The sequence below is a fragment of the Melospiza melodia genome, chromosome 13 (assembly GCF_035770615.1).
Source record: "Melospiza melodia melodia isolate bMelMel2 chromosome 13, bMelMel2.pri, whole genome shotgun sequence".
Lineage (NCBI taxonomy): Eukaryota > Metazoa > Chordata > Aves > Passeriformes > Passerellidae > Melospiza > Melospiza melodia.
The window spans coordinates 9,628,278-9,656,276 of NC_086206.1; the positions used below are offsets into that span (position 1 = coordinate 9,628,278).

The window sequence follows — 27,999 nt, forward strand, 5'->3', positions numbered from 1 at the left end:
GCTGTTAGCCTGAAATACTCTAAAATAAATCACTGTGCTGAATGTTAAGACTTAAATTTTGCAGTATCCAGGCAGCTAAAATGCATCTGACAGTATGTTCATGTACTCAGGGTACAGCTGGGTTGGTCTCATCTACAAACATTTTCAGATCTCAAGACTCCATTGCTCAGTGGCATCTTCATCACCTGACAGACATCAGCAGCCATCAGCTGATTCAAATGGTCATTTTTAATTTAGCTGATTAGAAAGTGTAAGAAAGGGTTTATTCTAATTTAAATTCATCTGACTTAGGGTGAGAAGAAATTATTCAGAGGTGCCAGGAGTGATTCAGTCTTGTGGGTCTCTCATGTGGTCCAGGGTGCTTTCCCCTGAGTGTTGGGGTTCTGTGGCTCTGGCTGTGTGTGGGGGTTTCCAGGGGGCTTTTCTGCAGCCACATCTCCAGGCTGCCAGGGCATTTGCCACGTGTGCCTGCCAGCAGGCTCAGAAAGGCTCAGCTTGCAGCAGGGGTGCTCCAGTCTCTCTCCAGGACAGCAGGAGGGGTTGCTTGGCTCTGGAGGCACCAGGTAATGCACGGAACAATGGTCCAAAGGTGATCAACACCTACTGCACAGGCAGTTTCTCTTAGCAGATCTCAACTGACCTGTGAAAGGACGAGGAGGGACCTGCCTTAGTCTGAGGATAGAGGAGGGAGCCTGTGCTGAGTCTGTTAGAACCATTTGGGTTTAATTTGTTCTTCCATTTGCTGTGTTCTGCCCCTGAGCTCTCAAAGTCTCTAAACTGTTGCCAGTTGATGCAGAGCACAGTCTAAAAGAACTGAAACAAAACCCCCAGATCAATAAACCTTGTTGCTGGCTGCTTTGGGCTGAGAGAGGCTGTGGACAGTTGATTGTGTTCATCTCACCTTGAATGGTTTGCCAGAATAGCAGTGTGCAGTGCAAAGGGGAATGTTCCAGCCTTGTTGGACTGCAGTGTGACCAGGATGAGCTGACTTTGTTAACCTGAGCTACTGAGCAGTGACTGCAATAATCAGAGAAAATCACTGTAACTAACAACACACAGGGAATGGATATAGGAGCTGATGTTATCAGGGATGAAAAAGCTTGGTGAGGTATTTTGATACCATAGAAGTGAAACACACAGTTCTAATGCTAGGAAAAGAAAGAGCCTTCTTAGCCAAATGATGCTAATAATGGAAGCAGAGGGCAGGGTGCTGCTGCCAGTGCTCAGGTAAGGAGAGCCCAGGGGAGGAGGAGGAGGGGCTGTGTGGGTTCCTTGCCTGTGGCTGCCAGTGGAGCTGCTGATTGATTGCTTGGCTGCTGTAACCCCTAAAGGCTCTGTCAGGTGTCCCCTCACCTGGCCTGGGAACACAGTCACAGTTCTGCTGTTCCAAAGTGTTTGTAAAAGTCTGCAGGGAACAACATCAGGGGCTTGGCTGGCCACAGCTCAGTCAGTGCCACCACCTTCAAAAGGGCTTGTGGGGAACACAGGGGAGCAAAAGTGGCTTTGTCACAGGAATAACAGGGCAAACACACTCCAGTAGATGGGTTAAGTCACATAAACATTGTCAGGATTGACTGAATACTTGAAGTCCTTTGAGGAAAAAGATTCTTAGGGTGTTTTTGGGGGCAGGGAAAGTTTCAAGAACGACACACCTAGATGTTTGCCATGGCCTTAAGCTAAGCTGCCACATACAGCTCCTCTTGTGTAATTACTGTTTACACATATCCAGAACTACTGCTGCATTAAATAATAAATTAAAATATAACAGATCAGACACTTGGCTTAACTGCAGTGTTTTGATGGGCACAGTTGTTTCAAAGCCAACTATTGAATTGTTTTTGCAATTTTTTTATGGCCGTTTCCTAAACCGCTTCCTGTGTTTCCCTTCAGGTGTCTGAGCGCCTGAACCAGCCCGGGGTGGCCATAGGGCTGGCCTGGACGCCCCTGGGAGGGGAGATCATGTTTGTGGAGGCCAGCAGGATGGAGGGGGAGGGGCAGCTGACACTCACCGGGCAGCTGGGGGACGTCATGAAGGAGTCGGCTCACCTGGCCATCAGCTGGCTGCGCAGCAACGCCAAGAGATACCAGCTCACCAACGGTGAGGGACCTGCTGTGCCACCTGCCCTGCCACCCTGGGCTGGGCACAGCAACAGACAAAGGCTTCCAGCCAGCAGTGCTGCCCTGGAGATGACATCAGCCCCACAGGGCCTTTGTGCTGTTCTTTCCCAGCTGCTGCCAAGCCAGGGTGGCTGTGGCCTGGCAGAACATGAGCTGTGTCTCCCTGCCCAGCCTGGAGTGCTGTGGGCAGCCTCAGTGCCACGCTGCTTCTCCTTGCTTGTGGCAGACACTGCCTGTGACTCGTTTTTACACTCAAGCTTTCCAGCAGGATTGTCATGATGGAGACAGATATGGAAGTCTGTAGCTTTTCTCTGACAGGTTCTGTTAAAAGGTTTTTTAGTCTAAGTTTTAGTATTTTGAGAGTGTTGGGTTTGTATGGCAGCTGTGGAACTGCAGTGCAATAGGACAAGAACATTTTAACTATTTTTTGTCTGAACCTCCCAGGACTTGTAGAAAAGTGCTTTCTAGATTGATCATCTGCTGATCAGGCAAATAATTGACCAGTATCTTCCACTATTTGTGTAAGTTAGATAGATTAAAAACCAAAATGTAATTAATGTATGAAATGCTGCAGGGATTACCTGTGTGCATGTTTACCTTTATGGTTTACACTCCATGTACTCCATCACAGGTGAAAGGACATAAATAAGAGTTCCACTTGATTATAAATGTGAGTTTCTGTGAAGTGTTCTCTGAACATTGACAGTGATGGTTTGGGACATAAAAATTCTATGTGGAAAGTCCTTGGTTTCCACATTAATCCCTATTCTCAATTTCCCAATGCATGCAAATGCAAATGCCAAGCTTATTGGTTATCATGTTACAGTTTTTTCTAGGAATCTGGATGTAGGAAAGCTCATTGGGATTTCTTTGTTGTTTTTTCCTGCAATATTGTTTTTTTTTTCCAGCCTACTGTTAGTAAATAGTGCCAAGGCTTTTAGTTCTTGGTGGGCTTTTAGAATAAAGACCAGGAACAAAATGGGTTTAGATTTTTAACATTCAAATCATTCTTTTTTTCCTTAAGCTTCTGGAAGTTTTGATCTCCTTGACAACACTGACATCCATCTGCACTTCCCAGCTGGAGCTGTCACAAAAGATGGACCATCTGCTGGTGTTACCATAGTAACCTGCCTTGCTTCACTCTTCAGTGGGCGGCTGGTGTGCTCAGATGTAGCCATGACAGGAGAAATTACACTGAGAGGCCTTGTTCTTCCAGTAAGCATCATTGGAGAAAAGAGCTAAGTTCTATTCATGCTCCCTATTTTGGGTATAAAATCTGTTTATAGCCACTCAGAAAAGCGTGGATCCAGAGCCTTGCTGGATCATTCCTTTGCAGCAATGTGGTCTCTGCTGGTGCAGTTGCAGGAGGCCAGGCTGCTGCAGGACTGCCCCACTCCTGCTTTGCCTTTCAAGCTAAAGCCAGCCTTGGTCTGGCTTTTTGGGAACATACATTAAATGTCTACTTAGAAACAAAACCTCAGAGTCTTAAAATGCAAGGTGGCTCTGAGCCTGCAGTGCAGTTTCTAAATGTGCTTCCTCAGACTGTTGGTTCTGGTGTCTTTGAAAAGTTGTGACTTAGAGCTCTCACAGTGACTGCATACAGGTTACTCCTCAATCCATGGAGCTCCTTTTAGGTTTCTCTTGAATGTTGATCCTTGGCTGTAGCTGAGCCAGATGGGGTTTCCATAAAGCTTTGTCAAAGCATGAAGGCAGAGAAGGCATTCAGACAAACAGAGTTCAGTTCAAAGTGTCAGTGGGGCCTGCCATGGGGGCTGAAGCCAATATGGGAGTTACCATCTCTCCAAATGATGGAGAGGAGGAGGATGAAGCTGGAAATCAGGGGCAGGCTTTTGTTTCCTGCAGAGGAGACAGAAGCAGAGGTGCCATGGCAGGCCTGGGAGGCTGTGGGGACAGAGTGACAGGACAGGCCACAGCACCCTGCAGTGACAGGTGGGAGCCAGCTTAGCCCTGCAGCCACCCTGTCCTGACTGTGCCTGCTGCTAAAGCTGTGTGCAGAGATAAGGGACCTGTAAATATTAACCCTCCTTCCCCAAGGCAGTGTGCAATCTTGCTGTTCCCAGTGACTGAGGTGCCAGGGCTGTGCCAGGGGCTGCCCTTGCTGCTGGGTGTGCAGCACGGCCCGGAGCTCTGGGGTCACCTCTGCCCCTGTCACAGCAGCCAGGCTTTGCCCTTTGTACTGCAATACAGGCCCTTCCTCTCTCTAAAGCCTTGTAAAATTACAAGTTTCTGCTCTAAGATGGTCTTTAGGAATAGGAAGGAGTTTGGGGGAAGAAGCTGCAGCTGTAAGAAAAATGTAATTTAACCCCTGTTTGCATCTCATTAGCAACTCAACCAGGAGGCTCGGTGGAGCCTCTCCACTCCTGAACACAGGTTTGCTTTGCTGTGCATATTTTGTTGTACAGCTCAAGTTATTTTTCATGGGACATTGCTGCCTTAGGACTCTTTTCCCTCTAAATCTAACACTGCCTTTATCTGAAAAACCTTCTGTTCTAATGAAGGTGCTGGATTTCAGCACGTGATATTAAAAAAAACAGAGTGAACGCCACTTTTGTTATAGAAATTCCTGAAAAGCAATATTGATTCTCTCGTACCTCACTCCTAAATGTATTTTTCTCTGGTTATTAGCTGTTACAGAAAGAATACTGTAGCATATTAACATACTTCCCTCATTAAGCACATGATGAGCTACAACTCTGACTGCATTTTAATTGCTTTCCTAAATGACTGAGGGAGGCAGAACCTTTCCTCAAAATTTAACTCCTGACGTGCTGCTACAATAATTATTTGATTCAATTAGTTCAGTTTTTATACATCTGTCTCTTCTCCTCCTTAGGTGGGGGGCATCAAAGACAAAGTGCTGGCAGCACACCGCGCTGGCCTGAAGAGAATTATCCTGCCGCAGAGGAACGAGAAGGACCTGGAGGAGATCGCGGCGCCCGTGCGGCAGGAGCTGAGCTTCGTGCTGGCCTCCTGCCTGGACCAGGTGCTCAACGCCGCCTTCGACGGCGGCTTCGCGGTCAAGGCCAGCCTGGAGCACCTCAACTCCAAGCTCTAGGCAGCCAGGCTGGGGGCACTGCTCTCTCCAGTTCCACAGTCCTTGATCTCTTTCAGCTACATTTAGGTATCAGGTACAACTATGAGCTAAATGGCTTTGAATGGGGGTGTAGGTGCCATCAAAAGGGAGATGCTGCTGCAGTTATGAACCTGGAATTGCACTTTAGGGGCATTTGCTGCTTTTTATCAGCAAAGAATCTTGAATCTCATTTCCTGATGGATTTGAGCATGAGAAAGAATTCCTTAGCCTGTCTGGCACCTAGGTGTGTACATGGCAGCAGCTGGTCACATCCTTGAAGAGGGAATAATGTGCAGCAGGAGGGGGGTCATAGGTGGGGTTGTTACAAAAAGCAAACTGATTTAGTGCAGGTTTACTTATTTACAAAATATCTGTAATCATAATGAATAATGATGTGCTAAGGAGCAGCAGTATCTGGGGAAAATAAGGTTTTTGAAATCTAAAAAAAATATGCTTAACGCACCTGAAGAGAAGCACTGTGGCCTAATAAATGAAGTTAGGAAGTTCTTTTAGCACTTGGTTCTAGTTTGTTCTATTTTTCAAATGCAGGAAGCAATGCCAGAACTGAAGTGTAGGAATTGTTGTGTAGGAAGGGAGAGAACACATCAGTTCCATCTGCACAGCTGTCCCTGCAGCAGCAGCAGGGGGGGTGGAGTGTGCATGAGGCCTTAATGAAAACCCAGGAATGTTGGGGGGCACAGTGCATGTCCTTCATTCCTACCCACCACAAACCCACTTGGTTCTGGGATCCCCATGCTTGGAGGTTCACCTATGGAAATTAAATCCATTTGAACAATGCCAAGAAAATTCTGAATCTTTATTCAGTGTGAGTAATTAAGGTTCAAGAAGTCTGGCAGCCTCCCTGTCCTGTGATAGCTTTGTCTCTTATCTCCCCTTGAACCTCAGTGAGGAATGTGCTTCAGTGAGTGATTCTTTATTCCAGGGGCAGCCCCACAAGCAAATCCTGGGTGTTGTTACATCCTTCTCTTGCTCACTGGTTCTGAAACAACCCCCAAAGTGCTTATGAAACACAAGCTGTACTGGTCACAACAGCCTATTCTAGAAGCTGCCTAAAAATCAAAAGTAAAGAGTTTGCTTTGCTTTCATTTTTGTAGATAACAAAGCTGATTTACCTGGAATAGAACAGCACTGATTGAAATCAATTCAGTGGGAATTTCAACACCTATTTTACAAAAGATTTTACAACTTTGACAAAAGACCTAATCTAATAAAATGATAAAAATAAAACCTGCTTCTGTGTCAGTATTTTAAGAGCTGCACCCTTAGTCACTCACAAGTATGTTCTGAGACTACAGCCAACAGCCCCAGCCTCAGGACATGTTCTGCCTCATGAGAAATGGGCAGGGAAGAAGTGCAAAGACATTTTCCCCTGGGTAAGACCCCAGCCTGGTAACTCTGTGCTGCTGCTTTGTTTTTGATCAAACCAGGAGGGAAAAATCCTTTACCAAACAGATGGAGAAGCAATCCTGCACTGCTCTGCACTGTGAGAGCAATGACATGCTTGGAATTCCAGCACAGTCTGTTTACACATGGACAAAACAAATCTGCATTTTTTTAGAAGAGAATAAGGACAACAAAAAAAAAAAGTTTCCAGCATGGTCAACAGGGAGCTGCTCCCCAGAAAGTTAAAGGATGACTTTAAGTCTGACACATCACCCCAATTCCTAAGCCTCATCCCCATGGACTCCACCTGAAGGTGAGGGGTGTAATGGCACCCTGAGGACAATGCCAGGCATTCAGTGCCAGCTCTTCCTGTCCCTGCTGCCAGAGCTGGGGAGGTTCTGTTACTGAGCTGAGATTCCTTTGAGCCAGCATAAGCAGGACCCATTACAGCAGCCACTACAGCCTCACTTTGGAGCCTTTTGTTTTGCTTCCACTGAGCACTGAGCACAGTAATGCCGTGCAGCAGTGAGCCAGAGCAGTGCAGAGTGAAGGGATGCCAATACCCTGGGGAGTATCTGCTTAGAACAGTTAGATGGAGCAGAGATTCAACTTGTGTCCCTCAGAAAAATACCCCAAAACAGCTGAAGCTTATCAAAGTCCTTTCCTCTATCCACACTGTAAACAGCTACAGACAGTAACTATCCCACTGGAACACTTCCTGCTTTATCACAGCAGCTTGGAAAAGATTCTGGGTAAAACAACAGGACAGGCAGCAATACAAAACCATTCACCTGCTTTAATTTTAAACCACTACTGCAAACAAGAACTAGCAGGAACTGTCACAACAGAATCAAAACATTTACATCCACATTTGTCAAACATTTTAAGGCCTTTTTTTTTCCAAAAGGGCAATGAAAAACCATGGAGGTAGTGCTAGCAGACAAATGCAAGATTTACTGTGTTTCATCTTTTAGAGACAAATTTGAATACTCCTCCCAATACAGCAAAGTAAAACAGCACTTTCTAAAATAAACAGCTAATGTTAAGACAATGCCAGGCTTTAATACACCATTTATTTTAGATAAGGTAGTAAACTGTACAGACTTCTAGTATGGTTTCTTTTTTTCATATATAACAGTGTAGTTGACTTACCAGATCCTCACTCTTTAGGCTTTTAATACTGTTGAGGATCTGGGCCCAAGGGTGATTTCATAATTCCATCTGATGATGGATATTAAAGGTTTTACACAATTATTTAACACCAAATGGAGCAATACTAATTTACATTACAGTAAGTCAGCATACAGTAGTTATGCTATAGCTCTTGTCCTCTGTGAAACATGAACAAACCTGTCTGAGCACAGCTAAAGCTCACTGCAAAGGCCATTCCTGAAGGCCCCTTCCAGGGCACAGCCCTGACCTTCAGCCTGCCGTGGCTCAGCACAAGGGCTCAGGGGTGACACAGCCCCAGCTGAGGCCTCCCCAGCTCAGCAGTGACCAGCCCTGCACAGCCCTGGCCTCTCAGGGCCCACACACGTTCCCACCACGCTCCCTCAGCACAGCCAGGCAGGCACCAGGGAGGCAAGGGAGACAGATGGGGGCTCCTCTAAAGAGTATTTAGCCAACTTTCTGCTGAAGACACACTGGAGGTAAATATAGACAAGCTTACTTAGGTGAGAATAATGACTGAATTTAGAAAACTGCAAACAGTTGGCTGTATATTCAAAAAGAAAAAAAATGCTAGATTGCAGGAGTTTTGGAAGCATTTATCTACTGTCACAAGGTACCAGTACATCTTTTAAATTACATCTGTGCACAGTTCAAACAGTCTTAAGTATCAAATTTTCAGAGTGAAACCTTACTACATGAAGCCAACTATTTCTGTAGTATTTTATTAATCCAACCCAATGGATTTTATGTTCCTTACCTGTAGAACTACTTACCTCATCATGCATCAAAAACAGTAAGAACAAGAGTTGTCCTAACAGATCAACTTCTGATAAGAAAGTTAAGACAGTGCACAGTAAAACTGTATTTTAATGTGTTACAAAAGTAGCCAACAGCCAGACCAGCTCCCCGACACGGCTGCCACCTCTCACTCTGACAAAGGTTTCCTTCCTGCTGAGGTGGAACAGCTTTCCCTGCTCCTGTCCGGGTCTGCTTTGTAACACAAATCCCATTTACATTCGTGGTTCAGGTTTGCACATACAGGCAGTCTGCACAAAGCCCAGTATCCTTCCAAAGCCTTTAGGGCTGGTCAGTCACACCTGGAAGAGATTTATCTGCATTGTCATGTGGATCATGTCACCAAAATGAGATACAAAAGTCAGTTCCAGACAGTTGCTTTAGTAACAACCAAAAGACATGAAGACAAGAAACTGAGCAAGAGCATCAATGTGTCAAACTTTGAGCTAAAGCAAAAAGCAGAAGTTGGCTGTGTTTTTTTTTCATTTGCCAGGTAATCTTTTAATGACAAATATAAAAAGACTGAAAACATCTCACTCTGACTGCCTTTTTTTTTTAGACAAATGGTCTGCTTTTATAATTACAATAGTGTGTAATACAGTACTTCCTTTGTACCGCAAACCAACAAATACGAGGATGCAATCAATTTTCTAAGCATCTCTAAATTTGAAATGTGAATTGCTTTTTTTTTTTTTTCAAATTCGGAAAGTTCTTAATAATTGTTTCATTTTTGTTAGAAGATAACTCAAAGTACAACAACATCTAGACCTGTTTTTAAAGGAGCTGTCTTTCCTGACACATCTTTGAACATAAGCACTCCTTTCGAGTTCAGTACATTCACAAATAGCTCAATTAAGAACAGTATCACCAATGAATTGACTACTGGAAAGAGACAAAATTTACCAAACATACAGAAATATAAGTTTTACCATAGCAATTATGCATATCAAAAGATGACACCTGTAATTAATCTTAAAAAGATACAAAAAAGAGAAAAACCTGAATTACAGAAAAGAAAGTCATATTTATTTAATGAAAAACTAGAAGTTAATAAAAATTAGCAAATACACAAAAAATATACACAAACAGCAGCAATACTATGTAGTGACTTACAAAGGGGGGGTGGGGAGGAGGAGGGGAAGCAGCGGCCAGGACCAGACCGCTCAACATGGCTTGTCAGTCAAAGGGGGAGGAAAAAACACAAACAAAAACACGAAACAGTATCCTTTTCAACAGTACAATCAATCTACAAACAAGTTTTAGAATTATTTTACAACATTTCCTGTAGAATCAATTCTTAATACAAAAGATGCCCATTTTGGGTGTATATATATTTTCAGTGGTTTACTGTTGACTTATTTTAAATATATTAGTTACTACATGCAACTGCTTCCTGTAATTTAACAGCCTTTCCTTTTATTTACCTTCATTTATGTCTACCCTCCATCTACCAAATAATTTGTCTGACAGTCAAAGATGGTTACCCTATTTCTGCTAAATTAAATGCAACGGTTTTAAACACTGGCCTGAAGAGGTTCGATTGCCATTTCAACACATGGATATAGTTACGTTGATGCCTAAATTGCCATTTTCTGCAAAGAGCTGTGCAATGCTGGTGTCAAAGACTAGACAGTCACTATTCATAATGGCTGTTGCAATGCCCTCATGAATGGATCGAGGAGTTGCTTCCCAAGTCAATCGCCGCCTATGCCCGTTTAGCTCGAGTCGATAAGCAAAGTTTTCCGCTTGCTTGCGCGTTCCTATCAGCTGTACAATTGCAAAGAACTGCTGGTGACCATCATACTTTTCCTGTTTCTCCAACACTAGCATGAAATGAAAGCCAAAACAAGACTGCATCATAACCCAGTCAACAGCACCAGGAAGATTAATGTCCGTGGCCAGGAACACTATATCTTCTCCCTGCAGCGTCGTAATTGACTTGTGCTGATGCATCAGGTGCGGCATGACGGCATCCAGAGAGCCTTGCCATTTACACGAAGCACCGGGACAGGGACAGGAGTAAGGCCTAAACTCACACAGCTCCTCGTGGTCTGCTTTCTCTGTGTGTGGCAAAGTTATCTCGCAGCCGGAGGAGGCGTATTTACACGGGAATAGTACGGAATTGGCAACTTTCTCCATGGCCAGGTTCCGGATGGAGCCCAGCGGGCCGCGGCAGGTGGGGCAGCACGTGAGCTTGGGCCGACAGTTGCTACAGACCAGGTGGCCGCTCTGACACTGCAGGATGGGTGGCAGCACATAGTCAAAGCACACGGGACACTCAAAGAGACTGGCCAAGTCATTGTTGGAGGCGGTGGTGCCCGTCAGCGCGGGCACCCTCTGCGATGGCGTGCACTTGGAGGTACCTGTGGGTAGGGCTGTGGCGGTCTGACGGCTCATTTCTGCAACAGAGCACACAACACACAGTTCAGATCTCAGCACACTTCACTGCCATGCACACAGCATTTCCTGACTCACAAAGCTTCAAGAGACAGTAAGACAGCAATGAAAGCAACCCCCTCCCAGGTACTACAAACTGCACTCGGTATGTGTAGATCAGCTGTGCACATACGGCACAGACACTCGCGTGACATCTAAACAACAAGTGAAGAAGTTCTGCTCACTGTTCTGAAGTGGCATTTACCTACTGGAAGCTGCAAGGGAGGGGAGTAAAAACATGCTAAAAATAAAATGCTTGTTATTGTTGGTTCGTTTTTTTAATATTGCATTTATGAAATGCTTCACCCAGATCACTTGTACGTATCAGCTCTGTGTATGGAACAATTCTAAGCTGTTGTGTATGAGAAATGAGGCATTTTTAATGGAAAAAATCTATCTTCTGGATGTGACTTCTCAGTAACCATGCTTACAGTGTAATTTATTTTTAAAAAGTTGAAAAACACAGCTCAGACAATTACTACCCTACTTTTTTCCCCAGGATAGGACAGTGACTCTTCATTTTCATTACTTTGCTACAGAGGCCCACAGCTTGTAAAGCACAGCCACTGCTTCAGCTTCCTTTACTAAACCATTTGGGAGCATACCAGAAAGAAAAACCCCAAAGCAATTACTTTATCTAATTTCCCAAATAAGATTAAAAATTCAAACTTGCTAAATTTGAGAATTCATTGTACCATGTAAATACTCAGACATTTTCAGTCCCTCTTGATGAAGTTCTATGTTCAGTGGAGCTCCTACTGAACTTCTGCCCTCTCCAATGTCCCCAGACAAAGGTGACAGCTGTCTGACCAAACAGCTTGCTCAAGCATTCCACAGATGTGGAACAAGTACCAACCACATTTCTTAACATCTTATGTTTTCCTGCACTCCAAACTCTCCTCCTTCTTGTGGAAAAGAAATTACTAGCACTATCTGAAAAAATAAACACAGTTTTGAAAAAATAAACCATACCTTTGTAGGTAAAGGGCAGTTAAATAAAATGCTATCCAAAATTGGCTTCTGTTACACAGTACAATTCTCAGCCACCCTAAGTGCCTCTCTGTGAGTACAACCAGCTCTGGATCTGTCACGTACGTATAAAGCTCTCAAAATAAACCTCATCTTTAATCTCCTTGCTATTTGACATGGGAATACTAGGCAATAGGCAAGCTTCCCATATTTAGCATCATTTCACCCACAAACTTACTCATACTTGGACCAGACAGCTCAGAGCAGCATACTGTGCATGCTTTTGCAAGACATGCACTGTTCAGGGCACAAAGCAGAGGAACTAAGAGATTCCTCCTTGCAAAATGACTTAGTCCTTGACATTTAAAAAGTAACAAGAGACAGACAAGTCCAAATTCCTCTACAGAAGTACCTCTCCCCAGAGCTGGAGAAGTATGAGTGTCTAAGATACAATTCTCAGACACTGATTTTATGAGTCTCACAAGTCCCACTGACAGCATCTTCCTAACCCACCAAACTCTTCCTCCATCTCAGTCTTGGTGGTCTAGAAATACTTAGGAAAAACACCCATGCAGCAGTTTTCAGTGCTGGGCCATAGCTGATCCTGTAGAGATACGACAAGGATGTTTGTGTCTTTTGGCTGTGTCTTCCCACTATGAGGCATTCCAGCTCAGATGAGAAGTTTAGGATGTCTGTGACAAATCCAGCATGTGTCCTGGGGCAGTGATGCTGCAGCAGCCGGGGGATGGAGCAGCAAGGCCCTGCCAGCTGCCCTGCTCTGTGTCCCAGCAGCTGCAGGTGGGGGCACCCTGCAGTTCTGTGCTCCAGAACAAGCCATGGACACGGGACAACCAGTGCTGATCACACTGATCGCTCGGGAAGAGCTCAGAAATAACAAGCATATTCAGATGCAAAGTTCTGGGAGAAGCTTCCCTTCAAATACTGCAAACACACACATTTCAGAAAAGCTGTGTGTGCTTCCTCTTGCCTGACCCTGTACATCCTGATGCAGGGATCCTCCATAACCTGCAGATAACGCTGGTGAAAGCCACTGTGTCAGACCAGTTCCCTGGGCAGCTTGACAAGCTGGGTGAGCTCTGCTGCCTTTAATTACACCTCGCTGAGCCCATGCAACAGTTCAATGAAGCAACCTAAAACTTTGTGAAAGACCTTGTGCACAGATGCACTTCCCACCCGAGCTTTCTAAGGTACAGAGGCACTGGAGAACAGAACTGTGTCAGCAGTGCTCCTGTGTGAGCAGCCTTCACACACACCTTCCACAGCACTCACAGGAGCGGCATTGGAAGCGAGGAGCAATCTCTGAACCAGACCACTGGGATTAGCATGCAGGAAAGACACGGCATAATGCTATAAACTGTAATTTACCAAGCCTAAACCTGCCCAAAGCCTACATTTTCATCACTCTTGTTAACACACAAGATGAATAATACATCTTTTATGGCTATCTCAAAAGTTACAAGTTAATCACAAGGAGAAGTTTTAACAGTGGAATACATTTAACCCACCAAACTATGAAAACAATACAATTACAAACCCAGGAAAAACAACTACAGAACTGGAGATAAAGTTTAAATATATTTTTAGTTACAAACCCCTTAGTACAGGTAAAAACACTTATATGCAATATTTGCTATTTCATTATCTTTATTTGCACACGTTAGGAACAAGCTTCTAAGCAACAGGGACAAACTAAGGAACACTAAGGTGTCATTTTCAAGAGTATTAGGTCCTTTAACTCCAGTTATCAAAAGGGACTACACGTATTCAAAAAGATTTACACAACAGTAAGAGTGAAAAGGGAAAAACGCATCTGAAGATCTCCTAGCTCTAAATCAAGGAAAGGTGCTCCTGGTAACATCTAGAAAGCACCGACCTGTTGCTAAAAGCATTCTCAACACTGTTCTGGGAAAGGTGACATGCACAGGCTACCGAGACCTCCCGCGGGACGTAACTCCACATCTCCTACAAGCCCAGCGTTAAATACTGCGCACAAGGCAATGCAAACGGCGCTACCTTTCCCCTTGCAGGCTTTACTCCCCGGCAAGCACGCAGACCAGACGCCCTTCCAGGAGTACGGCCCGCTGGAGGCGGATCTGCCCGTCATGGGGCGCGGAGGAGCTCATGGCGCGTCCGCGCAGCACGGGCGGGCTGGGGCCGCGGGCCGGGCGGTGGCGGCGCCCCAAACCCCGCGGCAGCCGGGGGGCCCCGCGCGGCGCCCGGATGTCACCGCCCCGGGCGGGGCCCAGCGCCCCCATGCGCGGCCGCGCTCCGGCCCCGCGCCCCAAAATGGTTCCCCGAGCTTCCCCCGGCACTGCCGGCCGGGACGGCCCCGCCCCGCCCGCCACCGCCTCCGGGGAGGACGCGGCTCGGCCCCGCCCTTCCCGCGGAACCGGGAGCCGGCCCCGCCCTTCCCGCGGAACCGGGAGCCGGCCCCGCCCCGCCGTGGCGCCGAGATCCGGCCCGGCCCGGCCCGGCCGCCCCACACACCCCGCAGGCCCGGCCCAGCCTCACACGTGCGCACGGAGAAAGCCCGCCGCCTCCCCCAAATAACTGCTAGAAAAAGCTACAGCTTCCATTCAAAACTATGCTAAGACATGAAAATCACTTCCTACTATTTCAAGGATATTCCTGAGATGAGCATCTTTCACTATGGATCTGTAAAGTCCTGTTCAACAGGAATTTTCTCCACCTGTATAAATATTACTTAATTAAGCAAAAGCATAATCTCAAGGAAAAGATGACCAACAGAACTAAAACAATGTGGTGTATTTGATTATCAGCTTGGACTATTAAAAAAACTAGAGCAGGTACAAGGATAAAGCCGTTGGAAGCCAAGTCAACACACTTGCGATACACACACTTTGCTCAGAAAAGCTTAGACATTATGGAACGCTGATGTAATGATGGTAAGGTCACAGAAGTAACAAATTTCAGTGGAGGGTACAGAACAAACACAGAGATAAACTGTTGTGGTCACATAAAAAGTAAGGCCACAAAATCTGAGTAAAGATAATTATCTTTAAAAATGCTTTCCTACTATTTGAAATCCAAGTCCTTTTCCAGAAGACTTTTATCAGCACTGCAAATAATGCCAATTGCTACAAAGAAAACCTGCCCACTCAATACAAGGCTTCCTTCAGTCTCACCCGCAAACCTGCAATATACAGCATCCCACTGGGTAAGAGTCAAGAGAGTTTACAAGCAGAACAGAAAAGCTGAAGCAAAACTGCACGGAAACAGCTTTTGAGGAACTAAGAGCATGTGGCCAGGTGCCACCCCTCGTGTGGCAGCGCCACCGGCTGCACAGTGCCTGGGGACAAAGCCATTGGGACCCGGACACAGAGCCAAAATCCCGGGGCAATGGGAAGCACAACCAAACCACTGGTTAAAAAGCTCTGCTGAGACATAGGTGCACAGAAAGTAGTTTGAAAAAGCTGAAAAAGATCGTGTGCCTCATGTGCCAGGGAGTTATCAATGATAAACAGGACCAGACTGATACTCTTCCACCTTCTCACCTTATCAAGGTGTTAGCTCCAGACACATTCTAAAAATCACATCTGTGCTTCACTGGAATGCAGGGCACCTCTGACAAATTCAACTTAGCATCATCCACTTCTCTCACATCAAATAGCACACCTTCTCTCATATCCTCACCCATATCACTTAGATTAGACTTGAGTTTAGCATTTTGGCTAGCTTTTGAAAGCGTAACTGAATATTAGTTTGGGGAAAAAAACACACACCAAAGTTCTGTGTAGTCATCTTAATGGCTGGAAGGGAAAAAGTCTCATATAAGAGTAATAAAAGGACAGAAAAAAATTAATCACAATTGTCTGTATGTGATGCAACAACATAATTTTTTCTATAACATTTCAAAACTAACTCCATTCAGGAACTCCCATTCAAAGTGCACCCTTAATGCATTACAGCCACCAACAAAGTGATAGAAAATCTTTCATCTTTTTCAACAGTACATTCATATTTGAGAATAAGACTTTTTAACACACAATACTGCTAGAGAGCACTGGATATGAGAATAGGATGAAGTTGTGAAAAACACAAAGTTACTTTCTTCAAGACATAACACAAGCCAAAGAATGTCAAAACCCAAAAGCTAAATGAAAGGTTGAAAATACTCATTAAACATAAAACATATCAGAGAAAATATTGCCAATATTTTTAAAGAAACTAGTATTTTTAATTTTATTTAATTTCAAAGACATTTTAGGGCCCAGGGCTCTGCCTTTTGCAGTGTATCAGTTTCTCTTTCCCAGCTCTTGGGAGATGTTGGATCCCAAGGGCCTGGGATGGTCAGGATCAAATACAGGCAGGACAGACGTGCACCCCTGCTCAGACCCAGCCTCTGGACCTGCTGCCCTACTTCAGAATTTTTAGAAGACAGTTCATGACATAAATTATTAATCAACTATATAATACAATTTAGTCTCTATACATGGTTTTGACTAATTTTTTTCAACCCTTGCAGACACTCTTTTTCTTTGGTGCCCTTAACTATGCTATTTGTTATTTCAGACACCTCAGGGCTTCTCTTTTCCTGCATAACAAGTAAAAGCTAGATCAATCCAATGTAACTGACAATTATAAAATGAGACCAAAATAAACAAAATTGAGTCAAGACTTGATGATTTCCTTTGCCAAAATATCATCTGTCCAGTTCATCTCTCTTTCATACACAATTAGACCATTTCCCTCTACCTTGCAGTGACCCAGTCTGCCTGAAACTGCAGGCAGCTTTTTCCTTGCATCTCAAGACATTCCCTACCAACCCCATTTTCCAACCACCAGGAAGGGAAATCCCAACAGATTTATAGAACCATGGAATTGTCTTTGTTCCCCAGTCCCTGACACCCCCCGTTTCTGGTGTGTCCCACACGTGCTCCCTCACGATCCCAATGGAGCCATGGCAGTGCCTGTCCTGCCCCTCTCCGAGCTCAGCACACCCCACTGGCAGATGCAGACACAAACACAGCCATGGAAACACCAACAGCATTGTGACACCCTCCAAATCTGTGACCTATTTCTAACTCAGTGCAAACACCTGACTTAGGTCAGTGCTGTTTGACTTCTGCCTCACTGCTGTTGCTCACCATTTCTCCTGTGGAGATAAGCTGCAATATTCAGCATCAGCCCAGGAGAGGTTTTTCTCCAGCTCTTAAACATTTTCTTTCCAACAACTTTATAAGGTAAAATTAGGAAGGAACTGTATGCTGTAGAAGACATAGAATGACCACATCAAAATCACAGTAACTAACTACTATGACTGAAGTGTTCAATTTTAAACGCAACAAAGAACTTCAATTCCAGCAAGTGAATAACCTTCTCCATTCAAACAGAGCTTCAACATGCACCTTTGCACAGAACACTGGAGCCCACGCTGCTATGGTACCTCAATCTTGTGAGGGAAGGAAAGCTGAGGAACAACACTCTGCCAAAAAACCTGATGAATCCCCAAATTTCATTCTGAAACTATATACAGCTAAACAAAAATACAGGGAAAAACCACTCTTTAAATACAAATCAAAACCAAACGCCTGCATTAAAAAGATCATGGACCACTTCCATATTGGACTTGACCATATTTTTCCTTTTTAAAAACAGGCAAATAACTTGTCTTGCTGTGACACTGCCAAATCCCACCGAGCAGAGAGGTATGAGCTGGTGATAGAGAAACACTGCTCCAGGCTGTGTCCTGCACTGCACCTGGTGGTGCTGTCTGACAAGAGCCCTCTCTTCCCTGCTTCCCCAGCTCTGTATCCCCAGTGCAGCCAGTGGCCAGAGCTCTCCTTGCCACAGGACAGCCAGAGCTGCCCCCAGGGACCCCACAGCCCCATAACCATGGGATGGACCCAACCTGGCACCTGTGCCCCCGGAGCCCGCTCAGAAACCCAACAGGGCGTGTCTGCCTGCAGCCTGCTGTCTCAAAATAAGGATGGCAGAAACCAGAGCATCTAAGAAACTAAAGAAAACTTCATATGAAAAATACAGATAACTCTATGCAAACTAAGTAACAGGGAAAAGATTTTTATTTTATTTTTAGTAGTATCTAGTTTCTGTTCACTGTGCACAGAACACACTGAATTGAGCTGTGTCAGAATCATCCTTCAACAGTTCAGCCCAGTACTATCTATAAACACAGGGAGACAGCTACCTTTTTAAAAGTTCTGGACATACAATGCTGCAATAGAAAGTAAGGCAGGCACACAGAAGGATCAGCTACAGAGTGAACTAGTAAGAGCAACAGACAAGAGGAAAGCCAGGTATTTTTCATGCTCTGACACATACTGCCATTCAGAAGTCTCTAAACAGGAAGCACTCAATTGTTCTACAAGGCATCATAGATGGGCTCTGTATACAATTACACTCTGTTAGAATTTTTTTTAAAAGGAAAGAAAAAAAAATAACCAACCCCCCTCTATAAACAGTAACAGCAAATCCTACCATGTGTGACAATTTGGGGGCTGTGTTTCTTCCCTCAGTCTGATTTTGCAAACCCTACACTCCTCAGTGCATGCTGTAATTGCCATGCAATATTGCATCACCACTGCTGTGTCTGGGGCACACACAGGGAGGAGGGTGTGGCATGGGAGCTCTCACCTGAATTCAGTCAGGCTCAGCTAAAAGAAGTACCTGGACTCTGATGTGCCTTCACTTACCAAGGCCTTCTGTGATAACTATTCCAACTCAAATTCAAGACCTATTTATGCTCAATATTTTTCCTGCATAACTCAACAGTAGCAGGGAGCAGACTATCAAAATAACTAGACCTAATCAAAGAGACCTACAAATAGAGGCTGCCCTACAGGAGACTGACCCATGACACAGAAAGCCCCTCTGTAGGAAGCCAGGACAGGATGACATACATTGACTGCTTTTATAAAGATGCCTCCATCTTGTTCATGCCTTAGGTTTGTACATACTTCCACTTTAAATAATCACTTCTTCTTGGGATGCTTCACTTGTTCTGTATTGCTGTATGCAGCCCTGGTGACAGTGGAGCCTGTGTAAAGTATGGCAATCTAAACCCAGGAGGGCAAATGAGTAGGGGAGGGCTTGGAGAATGAAGATACTGCAGAGCACAGACCATGGTGCCACAAGGTGTGTCAGCTATGGATCCTACACAAATACATCCAGCACCACAGAACACACTCTAGTGGCACTGGAAGCCTAGCTTTTAACACCTCAGAAATTACTAATTTTTCAGAATCTCTGGTACTAAACTACAGAATCCCTAGTCTGAGTGACACTTTTTACAAATCTGTTTTTTTTAAATAATCTTCAAAAGTAAGAACTATTAGAAGAATGTCTGATAAAGATAAATGCATTCATTTATCAGAGACACACACCACAAGGAGAATAAAACACACAACTTTTAAAAGTAAAGGAACAAGTCTGTATTTTTAAAACAGACATTTCCAAATTTTGGAACTAAAATTTTCCTACTATGCATATTAATTCAAAATGAAAGCTGTGGCAACGTAAGGTGGGCCACAGGTTTTTGTACTTTGTTGATACACCACAGGTAGAAAACAGAAAGGACTGAGCTTAGACTATGTAAGACTTTAGTAAAAGTAGTACAAAACTACAGTGGGACTTTTGCATTTCTGATGGTTCCACACTTTTCAGTACTTCATTTCTTTAACCTCCCATTTTCTGCCTGCCTTGTGTTTCTGGAACCTATTCTTTGAAGCCCATGTGCCTCCATTAGAACCAATTCTGTTTTATTGCAGTGACTTAGCTTTTCCCCACTCCTCAATTCTGAATCAACTTTTCCTGTAATATTATTGCATGAAAATTCAATTGCCGCAATAATTAATATTTTTTAAATCATTATTAAAATGTTAATCAAATTCTCACGCTCGGCTACTGACAGCTCTGCAGCCAAGGCTGGTTACACTGCTGCAGAGAGCAACAGCTCTACAGCTTCTCTCTCATCAAACCCTCAGCTCTGAAATGCAGCTTTAACTCCCGAGGAAGAGCAGTCCCAGGAAATGTCCAAGGAGCAGAGCTGGGGGCAGCAGCTGATGTCCCCGCCCACCATGGTGCATGGAAACATTGAGCATTCCTTGAAACCTTTAAAAAAAAGCCACCCAAACCCACGATCAGTGGTGCAGAGCACAAGTCTGTGGCAAGGCAGACCTAGGGCTAGTTCCTGTTTTGTCACGAGTTTCTGAGTCACCACAACAAGTACTTCCCTGCCTTTTACAGGTTTTAAACTACCACAAGTAGCTGTGAGTCTGACACATTAATGCAAAAAGACTGAAATTACTTGATAAGGATACCAAGTTAACCCTGTTAGACCCTATTCAAATTTACTTCAGTAATAACTGAATACCATTACACACTAAAAGACACTGTTAAATTATTTAACATCTCAGTTTTTGTAGTCCACCATCATCAGACTTCAATCACAGTTTACTTTCAAACTCCTGCTCACATATGGATAACTGCTCTCTACTCATTCCAGTATTTTGTACATCAAAGACACAAATTATGAAAACATTGGCAACACCCTTCTCACCACCTCTATTGTATCTAATCTGAAGGCCCTCCTGATTTTATGAAAAGTTAAGTAACCTTTCTTTGGAGGGATCCTTGAATTATCAAAAAAATTCCCTCAGTGTCTTTTGTGAAGCTCCAAGTACCCAGATTGTCAAGCAAGTTATTTAAATTCAGAAGGAAAAAAAGCTCTTGGGCAAGAGAATTATATGTTCTTTTATTGCCATTAAATTCTGATCAGGTACATCTCAAATGTCAAGTAAAATGTACACACTATCTCACTTATTTGTATTGCTTGGGAATTGCTTCATAGCATACAAAATTAAAATTCTGTCATAATCACTCTGAAGTCAGGCCTGAGTCTGCACCAGAAGTTAAAACACAAGATATTATAAATGGTTTGGAAATGACAGGAGTAGACATATTTTTCTGCTACTTCATGTTCTCTTTATCTGCACTTTCTAAATTCAAGACCTATCACTGTCTTTCTCTGCAAAAAACTTTCCTCTCTTCTGTTATGTATTCAAAATCAAAACTTGAGTCTGTTGCAGTGCTGAATCTCTAACATCAACTCTTAGCCAAGAATCACTGTCCAAAGCAGAATAGAAAATTCTGTCTAAAACCAGAACAGGCTGGAAGATCAAGCATTCAAAAAAATGAGAAATAAAAAAATTAAAGTTTCATAGACAACCTTACATCTACTTCCCCACATGCACATTATAAAACAGCTTTCAATGAAATCCTCTTTTTCCCTACACTCAACTCCATAACTACATGAGCACCTTTGCATGCATGGGAGAACTATGACTGTACAAGGAACAACAACTTTTGTTTAAGCAGAACACATTACTTTTAAACAAAACTGTTTAGGTCAGCAGCTGTTTTCAATATGAGCAAAAGTGCTCTTAAAATTACTTGTTTTACAGGTGCTGCTTTGGAAGAATGTCCATCTTAGCTTCTATTACAGAATGCATATTTTTTTACCTGTAAAATTTCCTTTCTAAATAATTTGACTTGACCCAGCACAAAGCCACACTAAAATTTCATAGTACACCATCAACATCTGCCAGCCAAATGATTCCCTAGTCACACCTGTGCAACCAGTCTCCAAATTACATCCTTAGGGCACTTGTGCAATCACACAGATATCGACCATGGAGAGATGAACCCTATACAAATTAACTCCCAACTGTGCTGATGCCTTCATGCACAAAAAGGGGGAAAGTTCCTGTGAATGAAAGCAGTTTTATGACTCTAAAGACTTCTATATAAATACATGTGCATATATATTTCAAAATAAACAGTCATTCAGAAACCAAAATGTTCGTTGAGCAGAGCATTTTTACAACATTTACAAGAAGACAATTGCACATGCACCTTGTGAGACAGAAAGAAGCAAGACTTAAGGCTCAAATAGAGGCAAAAGTGATCAGCTTTAAACTGAGAAGTTTCTCTTTTACACCTTAAACTGGGGTCATACAGGTATCACACAAAATGCAATCAAAGCATGTTTACCACATGATTTTCAAAACAACATTAGGTAATTAATGTTAAATTAATTAGCATTAATTAATGCTAATTAATTTAACATTAAATGAAGATTAAATATAAAAACTGTAGCAGACCCCTGTTGGTAAATAAAAAAAGACAGAAGGTAATGAGGTTTCAAAAAAAAAATCAAGAGTCCATTTTTACAGAAAGGAGTTACAGTCACTACCTTTCAAAGTAGCAACATGCCATATTTTAAGGTCTTAAATATTTTAATAGCACTTCTAAGATAACTGCTCAGTTACAACATTTCTTAAGAGCTTTCACACAGCACTACAAGAAAATGGTTTATCTATAGCATGAAGAATGACCCACCAGATGCAGGCTCCATGACACCAGGCACACACACAGGGGATGCTGGAGTGCAATTCCACCATTTCCACAACAAACAAAAGCAGGCTGCCACCAAACAGAGTGGTTGTGCTGCCTGCTTTTTACCCCCTGATTTTCTTTCTCTTTAAGGTAATGTGTTGAACAAGACCAGTCTTGCACAAGCACCTGAGCAGTTCCCTGGCAGCCCAGGAAGCACCAAAGCATGAGGCAATGGAGGCCCAGCCATCCTTGCCCAGCTCTGAGCCTGCCCTGGCAGCGCAGCCGCGGTGACAGAGGGTGGCACCTCCTGCAGGGACAAACTCAGGCCCCACGGTGCCAGCTGCCCTGGGAAGGGCACTGGGAACATCACCCTCTCCTCACAGGTTCACTTTTCAGCTGAACTTGGCACTGAAACTGCTCCATTTCACATTGCCATGGGAGCAGCCACACTGCAAGGCACCGCTGGCAGCCCAGCAGAACAGAACTGTCCTGGCTGTGCCACAGCCTGTGGGTGCTACACCTGCCGTGATTTCTCCTCCTCACAACAACTAACCACAGTTTTTAGGACTAACAGACTTTTGAAAAAAATCATAGGGAAAAAAAATCTTTTAAACCCCACTTCAAACTAATACCTGCATCACACTTCAGCATAAAGCAACCTGTACCAAGATTTACAAAACTGATGCCTTGTATTGCAGTTGTCATCCCCTTGTAAAATATATAAGACATGTAACTTTCCCTCATGAAAGATCTGTAACACAGAGCAAACAACAAAGATAAGCCTTTTAACACATGCACATTTCTAAGCTAGACACCAATTCTAGAAATTTTTATGCAATTTATTTTCAAGCTTTCCTTCTTGCAGTTTAACACCAAATTGCTTTAAAATACCCCTACTCCAGTTAAAACCTTCACACAATCCATACATTAGCAAAATTTTAAGAATAATTTTCCTTCAACATACTTCATCTGAACATGTATTTGAAAGTAACTCTTACAAGCAGTGGCATTCTAATGCTCCTCCTTGACAGCATTAAAAAAATCTTGAAAAGTGACTGTTGTCTTTCTTCAAAGACTAAATTACTTTTTGCTCTGTTCAATACTATGCGCAAGAATTTCAGAAAGAACTTTAGAATATTTAAGGACTTCATGCCACTGTGCTACTTTTGCTTTGGGTAGAGTTCACTTTCTTTGCAGTGGCTGGGACAGGGCTGCTTTGGGTTTGTGCTGGAAGCAGAGCTGATAAATAGAGATGGGTTTGCTATTGCTGAGCAGCTCCTGCACACAGTCAAGGCCTTTCCTGCTTCTCACACCAGCCCAGCAGTGGGGAGGCTGAGCACAACACCCTGGGAGGGGACACAGGCAGGACAGGTGACCAGCTGAGCAGAGGGATGTTCCACACCATCTGCATCACAGCCAGCAGATAAAGCTGGAGGGAAGGAGAGGAAGGGGGGATGTCTGCAGTGATGGCATTTGTCCCCCCAGGTAACCACCAGCACGATGGATCCCTGCTCTGCTGGGGATGGCTGAACACCTGCCTTGCTCATGGGAAGTGCTGAAGGAACTCCTTGATTTGCTTTGTTTGGGTGTGCAGCTCCTCCTTCACCTATTATACTGTCTTTATCTCAATCCAGGAGGTTTTTGTGCTCTTACTCTTGCAATTCTCTCCTTGATCCCGCAGGTGGGGAAGTGAAGAGAGAGGCAGTGTGGTACTGAGCTGCCAGCTGGGGTTAAACCACCCCAGCCACACAAACCACACTTCAAAGAACTTCTCTTTCACTTTTAAGGAGTGGATGAGTAATTTTTTAAGCAGCCAAGTTATCACTACACTCTCCTTGTTTTTCTTCACGTCCAGCAAGGTCATCTATTGGTACGAGAAGAGATAAAAATGTGTTTCTGGATAAGGCAGACCAAAAAGGGGAAAAGGTCATCAACTGTCTATAGAGCAATTTACTGCTCTTCTTACATCAATTGTCCTGGAATATATCCATGCTAATTTTATAATTATTTTTTCCAGGTGCAAGAGGACAAATACAGATTTTATAATTTAAGTAGCATTTTACTTCCTCCCTGAACACACAGACAACCTCACTTTTCATATTCAGCTTCTATAAAGAAGAACAAGTAAAAATCAGAAGTGGACCATTTGGTTAGCTGTAATTATCTAGCACTTTATCTGATTAAAGTATTGTGGAATTAGTAACCAAATCTCTCATTATTCCTATGATAACACAAAGAATCATCATTTTATACAGTCACTCAAACAGGCATGTATGTATAACAGTTGTGCTGGCCATCACAGAAACATGGCATGCAGTTTGATCAGAATTAGAATATCTCTCTCTGTAGTGGTACAGAACTTAAATTCAATTAAATGGGGCATTAATGCTGGCTTCTGTGTTCCCTAACTCCACTGTAAAGTTAACAGCTGAATGTACCCTGGCATGTCAAACACCCCCAGGTCACTGACACAGGAAGATTTTTGCTTAGATGCAATAAAGTGCTAACAGCAAAATCTCAGGTACACCTGAAGTAACACCTCATGATAACAACTCAGCACTTATGCATATCTTCCAATTTCTAGCCCACAATGTGATAATGTACACAGAAAACACACATCAAAATTACATTTTTACCATGCCATTGAACATTTAGGAAAGGAAGAGTATGTACACTTTCAAAAAGAGTAACCTGCTTACAACAAATCTTTCTTACTAATGAAAAATTCTTATTAATGAAAGCATTTTATTAAGGCAACAATTTGTCTCTGTTGTGTATTTTGTCAAAGTAAACCAAAAAAAAAAAAAAAAAAAAAACCACAAAAACCCCCCAAAACCTCTTACTATTTTTTTTTAAATCACAACTACCTTTCCCTTTTTAAAATGCTGATTTCCACTCAAAAACCAAAGCAACAGAAAAGAAAAGAAATCTGCATGTACAATGCTCATGACATTTAAGACTGCAAACTCTGGAGCTGAGATCCTGAGCTTCGGGCACCACGTGATGGCTGAGATGAACTCGAGCCTGCCAACATCCCCGCTCCGGCGCGGTGCTTTCTGCAGCAGGTAGCACCGACAGCCCTGAGCAGCAATTCAGGTGACCACAGGCAGCAGCTGCAAACACAGCACACCCTGCCTGCTGCACACTGCCTACATGCACCACAACGGCAGAACTGAGTTCTTTATGTGGCAACAATTTCAAATATCACTCATTTACCTTGACTATTCTGCTTCAGTTTAGCTCCTGAAAATAAGACAAGTATTAAAGCAAAAAAGACACTAAAAATCCATTTGGCAAAACTCAGTCCAGCTTTTAGAGCTGACAGTTACAAGACTAAAAGCACGACTACATATGAAAAATAAAGCAAAGTGATTCTAAATTAAAATTAGGAACATCCTATTTCTGATAGCAGCTGCATGCACAGCCCTCCAGAATGTTTCATCTGAAGACCACAGTTCATAAAACTGTCCTATTGGATTTCTCTGAATTTTCTGACCAAAGATTTGCTTCTCACATGAATATGGGCACATGCTCCCCTTTTCCACATTAGAGGCAGGTGTCTGACATTTGAGCAGGATTTCTTTCTCAATTCACACAAAGCAAAGAGCAGCAACTCTACTCAAGCCTAAGTATGAAAAGTACTCTTGTTATTTAAAGTATTCACTTTCCTTAGTTCACACCTACTTAGCTGGAGCTGCTGAATTTCTGAGCTAACTCCTCTACTACAGTCTAACTGGACTATGGCATTAAAACCTTATCAATAGAAATGGCACAGTAACAGTTCAGCCACTTCATCTGGACATGCACTTTCAGGTCAAAAACGCCACCATTTCATCAGGTTCAGAATTCTTAGGTGACAACAGATTTCTAAAACTGTATCACTGACGGATAGGTCTTATTCTTGTGCTTTCCTCTATGTTTTTCACTGCTGTGAAGAGAGCAAAGGTTACTTAAGAACATTAGTCTCCATTGAAAAGAACCTAATTTCTAGCACTCGATTTTTACTTCAGGTATACTCCTCAAAGTAATTTCGTGCAACGAACAGTCCAGAGATCCAAGCTTTACCCTAAAAACCTCTGTATTAGTGTACCTGCACTCCAATAACTCAAATCTTCTTGCAGACCAGCTTGATTAAATCAGGGTTGAGATGAGTCCCTTCCATTTCCCTCCCCCTCTGGAATGTACCGTGCTAGTCTTAGTTTAGAAGGGAGATAAACAGACAACTGAAACTATGTCCCGAGCGTGGAATATCCCGTGTCCTTCACGACCTAGTCCAATTAGCCATGAGCTTCCTAACAGACAGCTATGTGCCACCTTAAAAAAATCAAATCATTTTAACTATTTATTTAGACTATGAGTAGGCTGCTCATTATAAAGACAAGGCAATATTCACCCAGACTGGCTGAAAAGGAGGGCGCAAGGAGAATACTGGAGAAATACTGTATTAATGTAAGCATAAAATAAAAGTGCCACCAGCTCACCACAGGAAAATAAACTTGGTTCTCCTCCTGAAGAAATACGTGAGATGCTTTGCCTTTCCCTACAAACGCTGTTTTCTCCCGTCCTTTTAAAACCGTGGAGAAGGGGAAGGCACGAAGGTCCTCGGCCTTTTCATCTTTTAAGGGGAAGCCGCAGGATGGGCAAAAATCTCCCTCCCTCGTTGCCCTCACGGGATTAGGTAAGAGCGAGCAGCCCTGTCGGTGATGCCGGCGAGGGGCATCCAGCGGCACATTTACCCCGGCCGCCAGCCCGTTCCTGCGGCGGCCGGGCCCGCCGGGAGCTCGCAGGGGCCAGGCCGCCTCCCCGGGCCGCGCCGAGCCCGCGGCGCTCCCCGAGCACAAAGCGCGGCGGGGCCGAGGCCGAGCCCACAAAGGGGCAGCCCCGGCCCGGGCGGCGCAGGCCCGGCCCGGCCCGCCGCCTCCGCCTGCACACAATGGCCCGGCGGAAGGGCTCGGGGCCGCCGCTCCGGCAGGCCTCGCCGCGCCCCGCTCCCCCGAGCCGCGGCCGCCACACAGCACCGCCCGCCCGGGCCGCGCTTAGGCCGCGCAGGGGCCTCGTCCCGAGGCAGCCCCGCGGCCGCGCCGGGGCCTCCCGCGGGCGGCGGCGGGGCCCGGGCGGGGGCTGAGGGCCGCGCGGGGCCGGCCGCTCCCGCTGCCCCTCGCTCTCCCCACGCCGCTCACCTGTGGGCGCCGGGCAGGGCGGGACCCGCTGAGGCGGCCTTGGCTCCCCCGATGGCGGCTCCGTGCGGGCCGACTGCGCTGCGCCGCTCCGGCCGAGACGCTCCGTGCGCGGCCCGAGCCCACCGCGCGCTCCCCGCCTCCCTCCCTGCCTCGCTCGCTCGCTCCCTGCGCCGCGGGCACGCGCCGGCTGCGCCCGAGCGATCCTGCCGCCGCCGCCTCCGCGCGCGCGCGCGCACCACGGGCGCGCTCCCGCCGGCGCCCCCCCCCCTCCCGCGCACGCGCGGGCCGCGCTCTGCCCCGCGCCCGGCCGGGAACAAAGGCCGCGCTGCCCTCCGCGCCCCCGGCACCGCCGCCCGCCCCGGCCCGGCACCGCCGCCCCTCACCTGCGCCGCCCCGGGGCCGCTCGGGCCCCCCGCAGCCCCCACGGGCCCCGGG

At 44.8% G+C, this 27,999-nt stretch overlaps 2 protein-coding genes across 4 annotated transcripts in view; one reads left to right on the forward strand and one right to left on the reverse strand.

The window, feature by feature from the left end:
* The window catches only part of LONP2 (lon peptidase 2, peroxisomal), a 36,969-nt gene extending 30,509 nt beyond the window's left edge, over window positions 1–6,460 (forward strand). Inside the window, exons 13-15 of the mRNA XM_063167738.1 lie at window positions 1,891–2,098; window positions 3,143–3,333; window positions 4,973–6,460. Coding sequence (XP_063023808.1) covers window positions 1,891–2,098; window positions 3,143–3,333; window positions 4,973–5,194 — 621 coding nt within the window. The 3' untranslated portion in view covers window positions 5,195–6,460. The remainder of the gene's footprint in view (window positions 1–1,890; window positions 2,099–3,142; window positions 3,334–4,972) is intronic.
* A 932-nt stretch (window positions 6,461–7,392) lies between these two features.
* On the reverse strand, window positions 7,393–27,668 carry SIAH1 (siah E3 ubiquitin protein ligase 1). Of its 3 annotated transcripts, none has more exons than XM_063167740.1 (2): window positions 27,565–27,668; window positions 7,393–10,980 (listed from the first exon to the last, which is right to left on the reverse strand). In XM_063167740.1, the coding sequence occupies exon 2, from the start codon at window positions 10,976–10,978 to the stop codon at window positions 10,130–10,132; it is 849 nt and encodes a 282-aa protein (XP_063023810.1). In that variant the 5' UTR covers window positions 10,979–10,980; window positions 27,565–27,668; the 3' UTR covers window positions 7,393–10,129. The 3 variants fall into 3 exon arrangements, with proteins under 3 accessions (XP_063023810.1, XP_063023811.1, XP_063023809.1); XM_063167741.1 differs by lacking the exon at window positions 27,565–27,668 and adding an exon at window positions 26,866–26,996; XM_063167739.1 differs by lacking the exon at window positions 27,565–27,668 and adding an exon at window positions 14,021–14,160.
* Between the last annotated feature and the right edge of the window lie 331 nt (window positions 27,669–27,999).

Bases quoted from the DNA above. Each gene is read 5' to 3' on its own strand.
- SIAH1 (XM_063167739.1), bottom strand. From the start codon at position 14,111: ATGACGGGCAGATCCGCCTCCAGCGGGCCGTACTCCTGGAAGGGCGTC. The intron at 10,981-14,020 runs GTAGCGCCGTTT...GCTCTGTTGCAG, and splicing joins TAAAGCCTGCAAGGGGAAAG to AAATGAGCCGTCAGACCGCC.